This window comes from Mugil cephalus, chromosome 20 (assembly GCF_022458985.1).
Source record: "Mugil cephalus isolate CIBA_MC_2020 chromosome 20, CIBA_Mcephalus_1.1, whole genome shotgun sequence".
Classification (NCBI taxonomy): Eukaryota; Metazoa; Chordata; class Actinopteri; order Mugiliformes; family Mugilidae; genus Mugil; species Mugil cephalus.
Window position 1 is genome coordinate 11,107,107 of NC_061789.1, and position 14,862 is coordinate 11,121,968.

General features: G+C 42.0%; 1 protein-coding gene across 3 annotated transcripts in view; it reads left to right on the forward strand.

Moving 5' to 3' along the window:
* pkn1b (protein kinase N1b) overlaps nucleotides 1-14,021 on the forward strand; it is a 33,337-nt gene extending 19,316 nt beyond the window's left edge. For all 3 annotated transcript variants that reach the window (XM_047572296.1, XM_047572295.1, XM_047572294.1), the window contains exons 3-22: nucleotides 1,035-1,180; nucleotides 1,278-1,398; nucleotides 2,415-2,560; nucleotides 4,162-4,375; nucleotides 4,458-4,652; nucleotides 4,773-4,882; nucleotides 5,228-5,371; nucleotides 5,706-5,781; nucleotides 6,256-6,391; nucleotides 7,116-7,212; nucleotides 8,713-8,804; nucleotides 9,153-9,225; nucleotides 9,445-9,536; nucleotides 9,648-9,824; nucleotides 10,609-10,671; nucleotides 10,766-10,842; nucleotides 11,022-11,164; nucleotides 11,537-11,644; nucleotides 11,768-11,848; nucleotides 12,927-14,021. In XM_047572296.1, the coding sequence (XP_047428252.1) occupies nucleotides 1,035-1,180; nucleotides 1,278-1,398; nucleotides 2,415-2,560; nucleotides 4,162-4,375; nucleotides 4,458-4,652; nucleotides 4,773-4,882; nucleotides 5,228-5,371; nucleotides 5,706-5,781; nucleotides 6,256-6,391; nucleotides 7,116-7,212; nucleotides 8,713-8,804; nucleotides 9,153-9,225; nucleotides 9,445-9,536; nucleotides 9,648-9,824; nucleotides 10,609-10,671; nucleotides 10,766-10,842; nucleotides 11,022-11,164; nucleotides 11,537-11,644; nucleotides 11,768-11,848; nucleotides 12,927-13,130 (2,495 nt within the window). In that variant the 3' untranslated portion in view covers nucleotides 13,131-14,021. The remainder of the gene's footprint in view (nucleotides 1-1,034; nucleotides 1,181-1,277; nucleotides 1,399-2,414; nucleotides 2,561-4,161; nucleotides 4,376-4,457; nucleotides 4,653-4,772; nucleotides 4,883-5,227; nucleotides 5,372-5,705; nucleotides 5,782-6,255; nucleotides 6,392-7,115; nucleotides 7,213-8,712; nucleotides 8,805-9,152; nucleotides 9,226-9,444; nucleotides 9,537-9,647; nucleotides 9,825-10,608; nucleotides 10,672-10,765; nucleotides 10,843-11,021; nucleotides 11,165-11,536; nucleotides 11,645-11,767; nucleotides 11,849-12,926) is intronic.
* Nucleotides 14,022-14,862: the final 841 nt, after the last annotated feature.

The following is a 14,862-nucleotide window of genomic DNA, read 5'->3' on the forward strand; positions in this document are numbered from 1 at the left end:
TCTGACTCTGTCGTGTAAAAGTGTGATATGTGTTTTAAGAGTAAAAACCCTACTAGCATTGCAGTGGAAATGAAAGCAAGTATGTCAGCCAGTCAGAATTAAACCAGAAGAAGAAGAAGAAGGTGTTGGTCTACAGGGTTGTGGTTTCCATCTAGTTATGGCTAGAGCTTGGCTGAAGTTTGATCTGATCGTTCCTGGTACGGATCTCTGCTTACTGATCTGGACATCACTAGGTTTCATTGTCTTAATTGTCTAGAATTGTACCAGGTATGGTAAAAATGTATTGCTTATTATTAGCATCTCTTGAATTCATAGGAGTAAACTTTTTGTAAAGTCTGTTGTGTGGCCTCCACTTGCAGAGATCAATAATACAGTCCAGAGATATTAACTCAACCCAGACTAAAAGACCTGATCTGTCTTGGAAGCTTCTCAAGGCTACACAGCTTTGCTTTATACAAAATGTTAACTTTAGCATGCTAACATGCTCATGTTCATTAGGTGTAAGGTTTTCCATGGGAACCCTCCTAGGGTTAGGGTTAGGTTTGGGGTTACGGTTTAGGTTTAGCATAGTAACATTAAAACTTAACTGCTGATGGGAAGGTTGTATGCACCGTTTTGCATTGTCACTACTAGTTGTTTTTGGTCATGCTTAAAAAGCTGCTTTCAGATCTATTTTTTTTGTCTGTGGGTAGTAACTGCACCACAATATGTAGTGATTTCACCACACAATGACGAGGTCTAAAGTTTAATGAGGGATCAGCTGATTCACATTACTAGATTTTATCATTTCATAATACACCATAACAAGATACCTATTTCATGCATGAGTTTTTTTTATACCATAGTGACCAAAACTGAAATCAAAGGCTTCCTGAACAGCGAGGAATACATTTTTAAAAATGCATGCGTTAGTGGTAAATAAAGTTGAACTTAATGGCCGAAAATGTATGTACAAATCTTTATCGACAGTGATGTTCAAGTAACTGCACCAAAAGTAACCCGACCTTTTACTGTCCATCCGCTCCTCTTGCCAGATACCACTAAGTCTCCCGGCCCGGTCAATCGGACGTCGGCCAATCAGCACCGCATTGCAGCCTTGGAGCGGCAGCTAAACATTGAGCTAAAGGTCAAACAGGGAGCAGAGAACATGATTCCAATATATGCCAATGGCAGCGCCAAGGTACTTTACAGAAGAATAAAGCCCTACTCACCACATCTTCATGCTCTAATGATCAGTCGCTGCTATTTTACTTTCCTGTTTTTATGGTGCTTCACAGGACAAGAAGCTCCTCCAGACGGCCCAGCAGATGCTGCAGGACAGCAAGACGAAGATCGACATCATCCGCATGCAGATCCGAAAGGCCATGCAGGCCACGGAGCAGTCTGAGGACAACCAAAGTACGCATCATCCCCGGTGTTTTTATCCCCACTCTCGTCTTTCAATTCCTCTTTCATCCCACCTCTTATAAACACTGCATATTTTATGATGCGGGTGGTAATGGATCAATTCTTGCTTCAGAACTTCACAGTGTATAGTCTTCCAGTCCAACACACACACTCAGACTCACACCGTCCATTACAGCCCTCTGACTCTCTCAGGTTAGAGCCTTATTGATGTTCCTGCATCCCCTTGATGTTGCCCAACAACTAAAAGCCATGCCTCATTTAACAGAGGTTAGAGAGAGGAGGCTGGACAGATGCAGGGAGCCAGGAAGGGAGTGAGACTGAAAGGACTGAGTCAGAGATGACAACAGAGTGGACGGAAGTGAGGAGATGAAAGAGGATAAAACAAAAGCTCGGAGTAGTAGTGACTTTGGAAAGGACGGGAAACTCACTGATATATACAAATTAGACCTCATGTTATTCCTACACCTGTTTAAAGCTCAATATTTATATTTATATGTCAACACAGCTCACACGACTGCCTGTATGTGAAAGAAGTCGCTCTTAGAATGATTAAGATTCTTTCCCTCTACAGCTCTACAGAGGAATTTATCTTTAAACTGTTTTGCAGCTATAATAGAGTCAGATGTTTCCTTCAGGAGGTGGTGGAGACCAAAATGGAGATATAAAACACCATAAAAATAAGAAGCTAAAATTAAAAAATGTACTGGTGATGGTTTTGCCTGGAAGCTAGAAGCCCAAAAAATGTTATTGGGAGGATTTCGCTTTCTTAAAATACATTATGCCAAAGGAAGGTCTGCTGGGCCAGTCAAATTGGTTGGACTCACTCTGGATCAGTTGAAACATGCCACATAATCGAAACCAAATGGCTCAAACTCTGATAAAAACTGAGCCTGGCTACAGCAAACTCACTCTATTCCTGTGCCATATTTTGCCACAAATCGTCACTGTGTGTCCTTGTGCGTCCATCTGTTCTCATGTTGTTTACTAAACCTAGTACTGTGTACCAGGTAAGCCAGACCTGTGTGGAGTGGAGCTACGTGTGGAGGAGCTGTGGCATCACTACCGAGTGGAGCACGCCATGGCCGAGGGAGCCAAGAACATGCTGCGACTGCTGGGTGCAGGAAAGGTTCAAGATAAGAAGGCCATCGCTGAGGTCAGAGCACTTCTGTTATTTACATGTTTGCAACGATTCCATACCATGCAATACATTGGTTTTATGTTTTAGACGTCTCACATCTTCATACTTGTGAAACAACTCACCTACGCACTGAATGCCAGTTTACAGTGTCATCCTTTGCCTATACTCATAGAATCTGGGCTTACAATATGTAACCAACATTAGCTGCACTGGTAGGCAGGATCAGGACATCCCTATACATATGAGATTATTTACAATTTATAATATCTGAATTATCATTTTATTCACTCAAGTGTATCTACACTCACTGGCCACTTTATTAGGTACACCTGTTCAATTGCATATTAACACAAACAGCTAATCAGCCAATCACATAGCTGCAATTCAGTGCTTTTAGGCATGTAGAGGTGATCAAGACAACTTGCTCACGTTCAAACCGATAATCAGAATGGGGAAGAAAGGAGATTTAAGGGACTTTGAACATGTTATGGTTGTTGGTGCCAGATGGGTTGGTCTGAGTATTTCAGAAACTTCTGATCTACTGGGATTTTCACTCACAACCATCTCTAGGGTTTACAGAGAATGGTCCGAAAAAGAGAAAATATCCACAAAAATGCCTTGTTGATGTGAGAGGTCAGAGGAGAATGGGCAGACTGGTTGGAGATAATAGAAAGGCAATAGTAACTCAAATAACCACTCGTTACAACCAAGGAATTCAAAATACCATCTCTGAAAGCACACCACGTCCAATCCTTGAAGAAGATGGGCTACAGCGGCAGCAGCAGAAGACCACACCGGGTCTCACTCCTGTCAGCTAAGAACAGGAAACTGAGACTACAGTTCACACAGACTCACCAAAATTGGGCAATAGGAGACGAGTCTTGCATCATAGATGTGCAGCTGACAAATCTGCAGCAACTGCGTGTGTGCTATCATGTCAATATGGACCAAAATGTCTGAGGAATGTTTCCAACGCCTAATTGAAAGTATGCCACCAAGAATTAAGGCAGTTCTGAAGGCAAAAAGGGGGTCCAACCTTTACTAGCAAGGTGTACCTAATAAAGTGGTGAGTGGCCTTTTTACAACGTCATCATAGAACCCGGGGTTACAATATGTAACCAGCATTAGCTGCTCTGGTAGGCAGAATCAGGACATCCCTGCACATACAGGTTAAGTGATTATTTATAATATTTATATTAACAAATTACCCCCTCACATGTGTCAGTTACAAGTGGTATCAATACCACTTCAGAACGTCAGCCTTCACTTGTAGTTGCAGAACCTGGGGTTACAACATGTAACCATTAGCGGAGACAGAGTTGGAGAGCCAATATGGCCCCTGAGGCAAGACACAATGTTGGCTGGGTTAACAAGGTCCTCGTTAGGTAATAGGAAATCTTGAGAGACTGCAATTTGAACAGAATAGTTTTTATCACCAGATCTCTACGTTAGGATATTATTGGTAATGTGCATTACTAGAGGTCCCCAGGTAACACACTGCTGTCTGTATTTGCTTCATGTTTGCATATTTGTAATGTTTTTGTGTTTTTTTTCCTCCATTCAGACTCATTCAGTTCCACAACCATCTTGTTTTGTGGCTTTTCTGTGCCCTGCAGGCTCAGTGTGGTCTGAGTGAGTCGACGCAGCGTCTCGACCTCCTCAGGTGTTCGCTGGAGCAGCGGCTGCTGGAGCTGCCCGAGGATCATCCCAAGGCCTGCCTCATCAAGGAGGAGCTGGTGCTGGCCTCCTCCTCAGCTTTCAGCTCTCGCCACAGCACCCCATATGTCCATAACCAGTACAGCACCCTGAGCAAACCGTCGCCACTCACAGGTATATTCAGACTCCGTCCACCGACGTCTCTGTTTTAACCAAAGTTATAGTTTTGTATCTAGAAATGTGTTTGTCTATGCAGGTACTCTTCAGGTTCATCTTCTGGGCTGCATGGGTCTTCTGGAGGTCGTCCCAGGGCGGAGCAGAGGGAACCCGGTGGTTCTTCCCTCTTATTCTCAAGCAGATGGACGCTCCTCATTCAAACTGAGCGGCCTCTACAACCGCAGCACCAGCAGCATGAGCCTCAAAATCCCGAGCAAGAACGACGAGCTCTCCTGTAAAGTGTTTCTGTTCTTTCTCTTGCCATACGTAGTACTCCACGTAGCGTGAAAATTTAAGTGTGGAGAAACTTGAGAAAAAAGACTTGAGAACGATCCTGGGTGTGTTTGTTTTACAGCTGAAGTGTGTGCAGTGCTGAAGCTGGAAAACACAGTGGTGGGTCAGTCCGCCTGGAAAACAGTTGGAGAGCAGGCCTGGGACCAGACGTTCACCGTCGAGCTAGAGAGAGTAAGACAGCGAGAAAATAACACCTTCACTCTGTGTTATCGCAGTTTATCCAGTTGTTCTTCAGCTAATTCTAAGGAAAATACCTAGATTATTTTATTTAGATGTTTGTTACCTTCAGAAGTTGTGTTTTCTGACGTTGACCACCATTGCTTGTTTGCAGAAAGAGAATTATTGTAGAAAGAGAATGTAGAAAATAGAGTGAAAATTCAAATAAGTAGATGTTTTTGCAGTCTTTAAAAGTCTCTCATTGAGGTGCAGATGTTATTCCAAGAGCTTAGATCCTTTTATAAGTACATAAATCTGATCACATCTTCTCATTGCTTACCTGTACTGTCCTGTAATCAGTCCAGGGAGATGGAGATCGCAGTGCACTGGAGAGACTACCGCTCCCTGTGCGCTCTGAAGTACCTGAAGCTGGAAGAGTTCCTGGACAACCAAAGACACCAAGTCCAGCTGGAACTGGAGCCTCAAGGACTGCTGCTGGCTGAGGTACAGGACACTCACAGACTTACAGACATTGTACCAACTCTGCATTTGATTTATTGATCTACTGTATGAACAGATCAACTTAAAATTAAACATCGCATGAATATATTCCCACACAACTCCTTAGAAAAGCTGAGTTAGAAAGAAAAAAGAAGATGTTTCGTCCAAGTCTTCAGTTTGACGGTCGGGGAGTTGTATTTTATGTTCCAGACACAGTCAACACAAGGCGGCATCCCTGTCGGCCGGTAGTTGCGTGATGTTGTGTCCGTGCTGACGCATGCACATGCTGCTTCTGACATTCGCCTGTTACAGATGCAATAACATGTGACTATTTCAGGTGACGTTCTTCAACCCAGTGATAGAAAGAGGCCGAAGACTCCAGAGGCAGAAGAAAGTATTTTCTAAACAGCACGGTAAGTTCACGCACAGCCCCTTAAACTTAAAATATAAAACACACCATTGATAATTATTTCCTTTGTACAGGACCATTTAAAACAAACATGGGATCACTGTTAGGGTTAGGTGCTCTGTGGAATACACTTCAGGCCATTAGTGAACAAATGAAACAGATACGAGTGTGCATAAATGTGCGGCTGCAGCTCAGGTGGTTGCACGGGTGAGCTAGTAAGTTTGGTAATTCGATATCAGCCTCTGTCTGTGCATGTGTCAGTGTGTCCTTCCATAAGGAACTGAAACCTGGCTTCAGTGTTTTTCCTGTTCTGCTGCCACGTTCGGGTTGAGAGGTGATGCTGCATATAAAGTTTCTTCAGTCCAGGGGTTGCAAACATCAAGTCACTTCATTAAATCTACAGGCGATCAACTCTGTCATATGCTGATGTTTGCATTTTTATCCTCTGTTGTTGTTGTTGTTGTTGTTGTTGTTTCAGATAAAGCCTTCCTCCGTGCCCGTCAGATGAACGTGGACATTGCTACCTGGGTCCGCCTGCTGAGGAACGCCATCCCCACTGGAAGCAACACATCTGCATACACACCCAGCTTCGCAAGCAACACACACAGCACAGGGTATGTGACTCATACGCCCAGTGGTGGGGATCCTGGCAAAGACTTACGCACAACGTTCTTTCCACGTTCTCAAACTTACTGAATATAAGCAGGCGAAACCTGTGAAATCTGTCACAGGTTACACAGAAGTCGATTCACATTTGTAGCTTGCTTTGTTCGCCAGTCCTAATAGTACGCCCCTTAAAAATACACTTACACTACAAATACAAGTTTTGTAGTCCGTGCAGTAAGTGTGAAAGGTGTTATAATTGTTTATTTCTGTATTTTAAAACGGAGAGAGTTCATTTACTTCACCAAAGCTGTTATTTATAACGTTTTGCTAAATAAACAGTAGTGGGCCTGACATTGAGCCTTGAGGAACTCCGTTAGTAACCTTCACTTAGTATTATATGACCATTTTTTATATGACCAAATTAACAAGAGGGACAAAATATCGCATGTAAATGTAAATGAATTCATTTCATGAATCATTACGCAGATGTGGTACAACGTGCTTTTGGCAGTGCAGGGCTTATTAATAAAGCAAATATAACTTTTAGCAACATTTTTTAATATTTAACATTTTGCATAACTTAAAGAATTTAATTAAGAGCCAAGCTTGATTGAGGCTTACATTCATTTATTTTCCCTGTTGAAACCATGTAAACAATAAAATGTCTTTTCAAACTACAACAGATTACAGTAAATGAGATTTTATTTTATTTGTGTTATTTGTACATTGCAGAGAAATCTCCATAGAGAAGCTGAATCTGAGTGTGGACAGCGAATCTCCTTCCAAAGCCGAGGTCAGGGGAGATGTCGTGGACGGCCCTGTTCCCTTGGTGAGTGAAGCAGACAAAGGACTCGCTGATGGGGATAGATGGGCACCTTTACACTATCATGTTACCGTTTTGCTCACTTCCTACCTGCAGCCTCTGTCTGCACCGCTGTGCCGCAGTGAAATCTAAGACGTACGTAGCTTCAGCCTGAGATCAGAGAGACGAGGGAGACCTGAAAACTCAAGGCGACAGCGTTAATGAGACATAATTGGATGGAGGGAAGCTTTAATTTGATCGAGGCCAAATCGGTGTAATTTTCCCAGTGTGTAGTGCACAGTCTGCAGGGGGAATTAATGTGGGAGCCAGGAATGAAGAGAGGAATTACCGTGGAGAAACAAAGAAAACAGGGTAGAGGAGAAAATAATTCAGTTTTTGTATTTTTCTGGACCCACAAGATAAACAAACTACCCATTTTAAATTAAGAGAAATTTTCACTCTATCTCTACAACTACCACCAATGTGTTATTGTGATAATAGAGCTGAAGTAAAAAAAAGGAATCTGTATTTGTTTTATGTGTTACTTTAGAGAAGTGCTTTATGGGGTGAAGTAGAAGTGAACAATGCAGCATGCACAATGAATATTGATTTTAAAACTTCTTCATTTTGTGCCGTTGACTTACATACAACACTGGCAAAATACAATTAAATAGTACTATGACCCGTAGTCTCTTAACTGCTCTCTTGGTTTTGTTTTAGTATAAACAAATGCTGGCTGCCATAATCTTCATAAAGATAAGACTTAGTGCAGGATTGTTATGTCAGAATGTATTAATTTTCACCTAATGAACTTGCAAGTGGGTATATTTTCTTTTACTGACTTTATTATCTTTATTAACTCCCGAAATTTGCCGTCCTAAACTCATTTTCACTGGAAATATGTCACCTGATTACCACAACCACAAGTGCTTCCTTCAGTCTTGTTTAAATTTGCAAATGGTCTAATAAAATCAAACGAACCAAACAATACAGTAAACAGTAGCGGGCCTGGCATCGAGCCCTGAGGAACTCCTGACCTTCAATCAGTATTACATGATCACTTTGCAAGAACTGAAACTAAATATTATCTTATTATGTAAATTCATTTATTTGATGACTTAAATTCTGAATCATAATGTGGACGTTGTGCAACATGCTTTGGGGCATTACAAGCAAATGTGACTTTGGAAATTTGGAGAGGCTGACACAGAATTAGGCAAGCAGAGAGAGAGTCGGGGGGGGGAGCTTGTGGCAGATGGTGTGTTCAGTATTAGGGATTAATTATTCTGATGTTTTTTAGACAACTAATTAGAAGTAGAGGAGGGAGTGGATAGGACAGGAAGAGGGGAGGGGCGAGGCTGTTGGCCGGCAGGGGATCTGGTAATCAGGCATGATGAGGCTGTTTGTCTGCTTTCACAGATGTTAGCAACCATTTTGTCCTCATTTCTTCCTCTTTTTGTTTTTTTTAAATCACCCAAATGCAATTTCCTCGCTTTCTCTTAATTTTTTCATCCCTGTGTGTCACAGGATAAGACGCCAGTCATTGAGTCCCCGTCCACGCCTGACGTCCCCGTTCACGTGCAGCCAACCGGATCGTTGTCCCAGAGCTCGATAAAAGGGTGCAGAAACACACAACAACCCCCCCGCGCACAATAAAATCATACCTGAGCGTCTCCTTTTGTAATGTGCCCAACACAGCATGACACCAGGAAGACACCCCCGATACACAATATGCTCCTGTGTTGTTTGGCATTAAAGCCAAGTCATCATTAATGGGGATTGCAGCATATGTCAAACCACAGTAAACATGCTTCACTGTGTCCTGTAAGCTGTTAGACATACAGTGAAGAATATTAGTGTTGTTATATACACATTAATGCCCTATAAGCCACATTTGAATATGACATCATGTGATGTTGCATGCATTGTCTCTGATCAGCCCATAATAATCCCTCTCTCTCTCTCAGACCCAGCAAAGGCCCACTTGGCCTGCCGGACTTCAAGCTGGTTGCAGTTCTGGGCAGAGGCCACTTTGGGAAGGTACAATTAGTTTATTTTTCTGAACAGGAAGAACACGATCTATGTACCGTAATACTTTTTATATTAGCAATGAATCAAAACAACTGTGATAATGTCCATGTAAATGAAGCCAGTACACTCTTTCAACAGCCTTATCCATTAAATGTTTCTGTGTTCATTTCCATTTCTATTATTCTAAACCACGATCTGATTAAAGGAAGCCTTTGTTGGACTCTTCAGGTGTTGCTGGCAGAGTACAAAAAGAGCGGCAGCCTTTTCGCCATCAAAGCCCTGAAGAAAGGAGACATCGTTGCGAGAGATGAAGTGGAGAGGTAAAGCTGTTTTACAGCCTTAATCTGATCTCTGCTGCACGACAAGGCCTCGTTCGCCTCACATTTACACCTTCGTCTCATGCCCCCTTCCGTCCTCTGTCTTGTCTCCAGTCTGATGTGTGAGAAGCGGATCTTTGAGACCGTCAACGGCTCCCACCACCCCTTCCTGGTCAACCTGTTTGCATGTTTCCAGACGCCAGAACATGTGTGTTTTGTCATGGAGTACACGGCGGGAGGGGACCTCATGATGCACATACACGCTGACGTCTTTTCAGAGCCACGCGCTGTGTGAGTCTCCGCTGTGTGGGAAGATCTGTGTTTTACCTGGCTCTTCTGCCACGGAGGTTAATAATTGGACTTCAGTAGTATCTTGTTGGGATGTGCTGTATCGATCGGTATTGATTTTTAAAACAATCGGATTGAGCGGCTAGTCAGGACCATATGATTGTTCCAGTCTCGCTGTACGACACGGACATTTCAGTTGGTTAGTCGGTCATTTATTTTATCAATCGAATCATTTGGCTGTAAGGGTTTTTGTTGCTGTTATTTATTTTGCACAATGAAGAAGATCTACTGTTGACTAAAAAACAAAAATCTTCAAGGAATAATTTGATGACCCAGCGTGGGAGCCAGATCAAATTCCTCACCTAAATGCAAATTTTATGTGGCAGAAAGTTGGTCTGGAGTCTCTCTGTTGGAAACTGATTGTGTTATTTGTTGTTAAAGATAATGAATACACAATAACTTGAAAGGATGAACAATTAACAGCCCTCAAGGTGTTTGTTTTGGTTGTAAGACTTTATAATTGCTTGAAGATTTTTTTTTTTCATTTTGTGGGCAAATTAAAAATATATATATACACATATGTATATAAAAATTGTCTAGTCAACCAAAGATTTTGTGATCCCTTAGGGGTCGCACACCCCCTGTTGAAGACCCCTGATGTAGCAGAATACAAGTGAAATAATAAAAGCCTTTATGAATCACCAGGGGAGGAAATGAAGATGCAGGATTGGGACCTCCCTACTAACATTAAATGTTCATCTCTGTCTTTCTGTTTGTTGTCCGATAGATTCTACTCTGCCTGTGTGGTCTTGGGTCTGCAGTTCCTCCACGACCATAAGATTGTGTATCGGTGCGTACTGTTGTTTATCTCACACGAGGTGCAGCTTCCTGTCTGATCTCATCAGCATCAGACATGAATCCAAACCCTTTCTTTTCTCGCTCAGGGATCTTAAATTGGACAACCTGCTGCTCGACACGGAGGGCTTCGTGAAGATAGCCGACTTCGGGCTCTGTAAAGAAGGTGGGTCTTCATCGTGAAACGGTTCCACTCATTGAGAGTTGCTTAAGAAATCCTTTGAGGTGAATCTCCACCACACTGGGAGATGATTCCTTACAGTGTTGTGGTGGAGTTTGTGCATGTAACTTATTCCAGATAAGCCAGCTGACTTTCTTCACTCTTACCATTTTGCTCTCACTAAGACATGGGTTATGGAGACAGGACCAGCACTTTTTGTGGGACTCCAGAGTTTTTGGCGCCGGAGGTGCTGACAGACACGTCGTACACCAGAGCGGTCGACTGGTGGGGGCTCGGTGTGCTCGTGTACGAGATGTTGGTGGGAGAGGTGAGAATAAAGGGTTAGGTCACACTCTAAATATGAAGCGTCCAGGGAGCTCAGTGCAGCAGTAAGACGGGAAACACAGGCTGTATCCAAAGGTACAAAACCAACGAAAAGACTATTGAGCAAAGTAGTGACATTGAAATTGAGAATGAGCACAAATTAGACATAATTTAGACTAATCTCGAAGCTTCAGGACTAAGCTAAAAGACTGAACTTCAGTAGACGAGATGAAACGTAAAGAAAATACACCACAATAGGTAATAGAACGCTTTCAATATGTGGTTCAATCCAAAGAGGCCTTTAACATTCAACATGTGGTAAACAGTCGCACCGATGCACTTCAGTCTTAAAATAATATGTGTGTGTTCGTTTCAGTCCCCGTTCCCTGGCGACGATGAAGAGGAGGTTTTCGACAGCATAGTGAATGACGAAGTGCGATACCCTCGCTTCCTCTCCACGGAGGCCATTGCCATGATGAGACGGGTCGGGCTGACATTTAATTTTCACTTCCTGCTCCTGAATAATGTTTTGTTCCTTTCCTGTAGTTCAATTTACTTTTTGAATGAATTGTGTGTCTGAGCGTTGTGTTTTTTCCTTGGTCACTAGTTGTTGAGAAGAAATCCGGAGAGGCGTCTTGGCTCCGGAGAAAAGGATGCAGAAGATGTCAAGAAGCAGCCTTTCTTCAGGGTGAGTGTTGAGACTTTGAAACTTTCTGTTTGTCCATTAACCTATCTCAAAAAAAATTCTGAGATATAGAGACACCTTTTAAAAATAAGTTTTGACGTAGCAAGTTGTAGCACAGAATATAACCAGTTGTACACTTTGGCAAACTGAAACAAAAATCCTGAAGCCATTTTTACTCTGATGAAGCCAAAGTGGTATTTTTTCTTCTTGTGTTTCTTCTTCTTCTTCTTCTTCTTCTCTTTCTTTGAGGTTTTGTTTTTGTTTTGCGACCTCTACTTGATGCGTAACTTTAGTAATTACGCCACTGTCTGATGGCATCACGCTTAAATTATTCTAACTAGCTAAAACCTAGTAGAAAGATCAGCAATTGCAGTTCCCCAAATGTCCACTAGGTGCTGGTGCCAGAAGTGAGTCCATCCCCACAGACGTCTTCGTTAACATGTTCAACTTTACAGCCTGGTACAAAAAACTACGAAGAGTATTAGGGTCACTATGAGAAAACGGTACCATACACATACGGTACTTCCCATTTAAAAGTGGACTTCATGACAATGTATTTTGACTTTTTCCTCAAAATTTCATCTTTCTTCTTGAAAATTTCTTGAAACTTTTTCTCAAATGCATAATGAAAAAAAAATCTACCTCCTCTAATTTTTTTCTCATGTATGGCCCCAATATTCGTCCATTAAAAAAAATGTTAAGGTGTCTGAAGCTAATTTCTCCATTAAAGACAACTTTTATGTATAACTCAAATGTTTAAATTATGTCAAGACTTTAAAATGGGCATAAAGAAGTCATGACAGGTGGCTAGCTTTCTACCTGAGCTCCAGTCACGCGACCCTACCATTTTTGAATTAGCCTAGAGTTAGACTCAAGTTCAGCCAAGATTGCGGCAGCAGGAGTCACCACATTGAGCTTCAAAATCGCTAGTTGGTTAATAGTTAATAGTTTAGAGAGTTCATCCATCCTCAGGCGAATCAGACCTCATTTCCATGACATTTCAAAACTTCATATATATATATGGAAACATGGCTTGTGACAGACTAACCTGATCTTACAATTAAATCTAAATATCATTCAGGGTATGGACTGGGAGGCACTTCTTCAGAGAAAAGTCCCGCCCCCGTTTGTCCCAAGCATCAAAGGAAAAGAGGACGTGAGCAACTTCGACGCGGAGTTCACCGCCGAGCCTCCCGGACTCACCCCGCCCCGCGAGCGCCGCACCCTCTCCCGCAGAGAGCAGGACTACTTCAAGGATTTTGACTACGTCTCTGACCTCTGCTAGGGTCGAGGGCGAAAGGGGGGTTGCTAGCTGCCTACTGCCGACCACAGACTCTGAAAAGAGAAGAAGTGAAAGGCTGACTCTTTTGTGCTGTAAATGCACTCGGCGGTTTCGAGAGGATCACTCTTAACTCTGTCCTCTTTCTCTGTGTGTTTGATGAAGTACCAGCTGGGCTGAGCGTGCGGATCAGTGGGAGCTGATGTCGCACAGATCTGCTGACAGACACACTATCTGGAGTGGCTTTTAGAGGAGGGGGGTAGATGATAAAATGATAACAGATGATAATCCAGATTATGTACGAAATGGACGATGAGATGATGGTCCTGCTGTTTTTTTTTTTTTCTTTTTTCTTGTTTTTTTTTTTAAATGATCAGAAAGCCTCAAAATCACAGAGGCAAGACCGTGAAATGTGATTATTGTGACAGGAAGCAGTTTGTCTCTCTTTGTCCTCGCATTTTCTCCCTTTATCTCTGCTGTTTGTTGCTGCTAAGTGTGTCTTTAGCTGTGTTCCTGCCTCCGTCCTGAATGTCATCAGCCGCAACCATGCACCACCTCTATGTTACCACTGGGGGGAGCCAGAGGAAAGAGAGAAACGTCTGGTCATAGCTGCCGCCTGTTGAAGATTATGCCAAAGAAAGGCAGAGAACTTTAACAGAGAGTTGGTGAGTCTGCTGATGTTTGTTCATGTATCTTTGCTCTGTCATAGGACACCTCCTCATCGTCTTTTCTTTCCACTGCCTTTCGGTACAACAAGAGTTTTAACTACAATTTTTCTTCTGTGACAAAGAGCTGTTACATGTTTTGTGATTTAGTTTTTTTTTTTTTCGTCCCTTCTCTGTTTCCTCCTCTGTCGTTTGCTGGTGAAACTGTGACTCAGTAAAGTTGTGAACCCAACACGGAAGCATTGATCTTTCTTGTTTCCTGTTTGTGCACACATATAAATTAGCATCAGACTTTCATTTGACAAAAATAGATTTCCTCAAAGCTTCATACTCAGGCCTGAATTTGTCAAATACTTCATATATTCAAAGGAGGCTGAAGATATGAAGCAACAAACTGGTATCTGTTACTTTGTGATGGGTCGTAGACTGTAGATAAAGATGGAGGACAGCTCCTCATACGTGAATCCAAAGCGTAAACTCCTCCCCCTGGTGGCTATCTGCAGTAAAGCTCCTAAAGCCAGCCCCGATCCATGTTAGCAGACGGAATATGAGTCAAACTAAAACATCAAAATGCACATCAAATAAGTATCCCTTGTGATGTCCAACCCTTGTTTCATGTTTATTTTGGATACACTGTGACCTGGAGGAGTGAGAAGCTTCACAGAAACATAAAATAAATCTTTCCTAAAGCAGATTTGTGTCATTTTACGCTGTTGCATGTTGAAATGCTAATTTTTCAAGATGGCTGCTCTCATTTATATCTGGGATTTAAGACATAGGACATTGTTTATTTGTCCCACAAATTTCTATGACAAATTTCCTTGTCATAGAATTGTCAAGAATATATAAAAGCTATAAAAATATATAAAAAATATTAAAAAAACAAACAACACAACACAATATTGAATTTGAAAGAATATAAAAAATATACAAAAAATAACAGCACTCTGAAAAATATATAGAGGAAAATAGAAATATAAGGACATTCTGGATTTACAGTGTGAAATGGGAATTAAAAGTACTAAATATTGATAACATAATTGCTAACATTATAAAATGTAGATGGTGAGGTA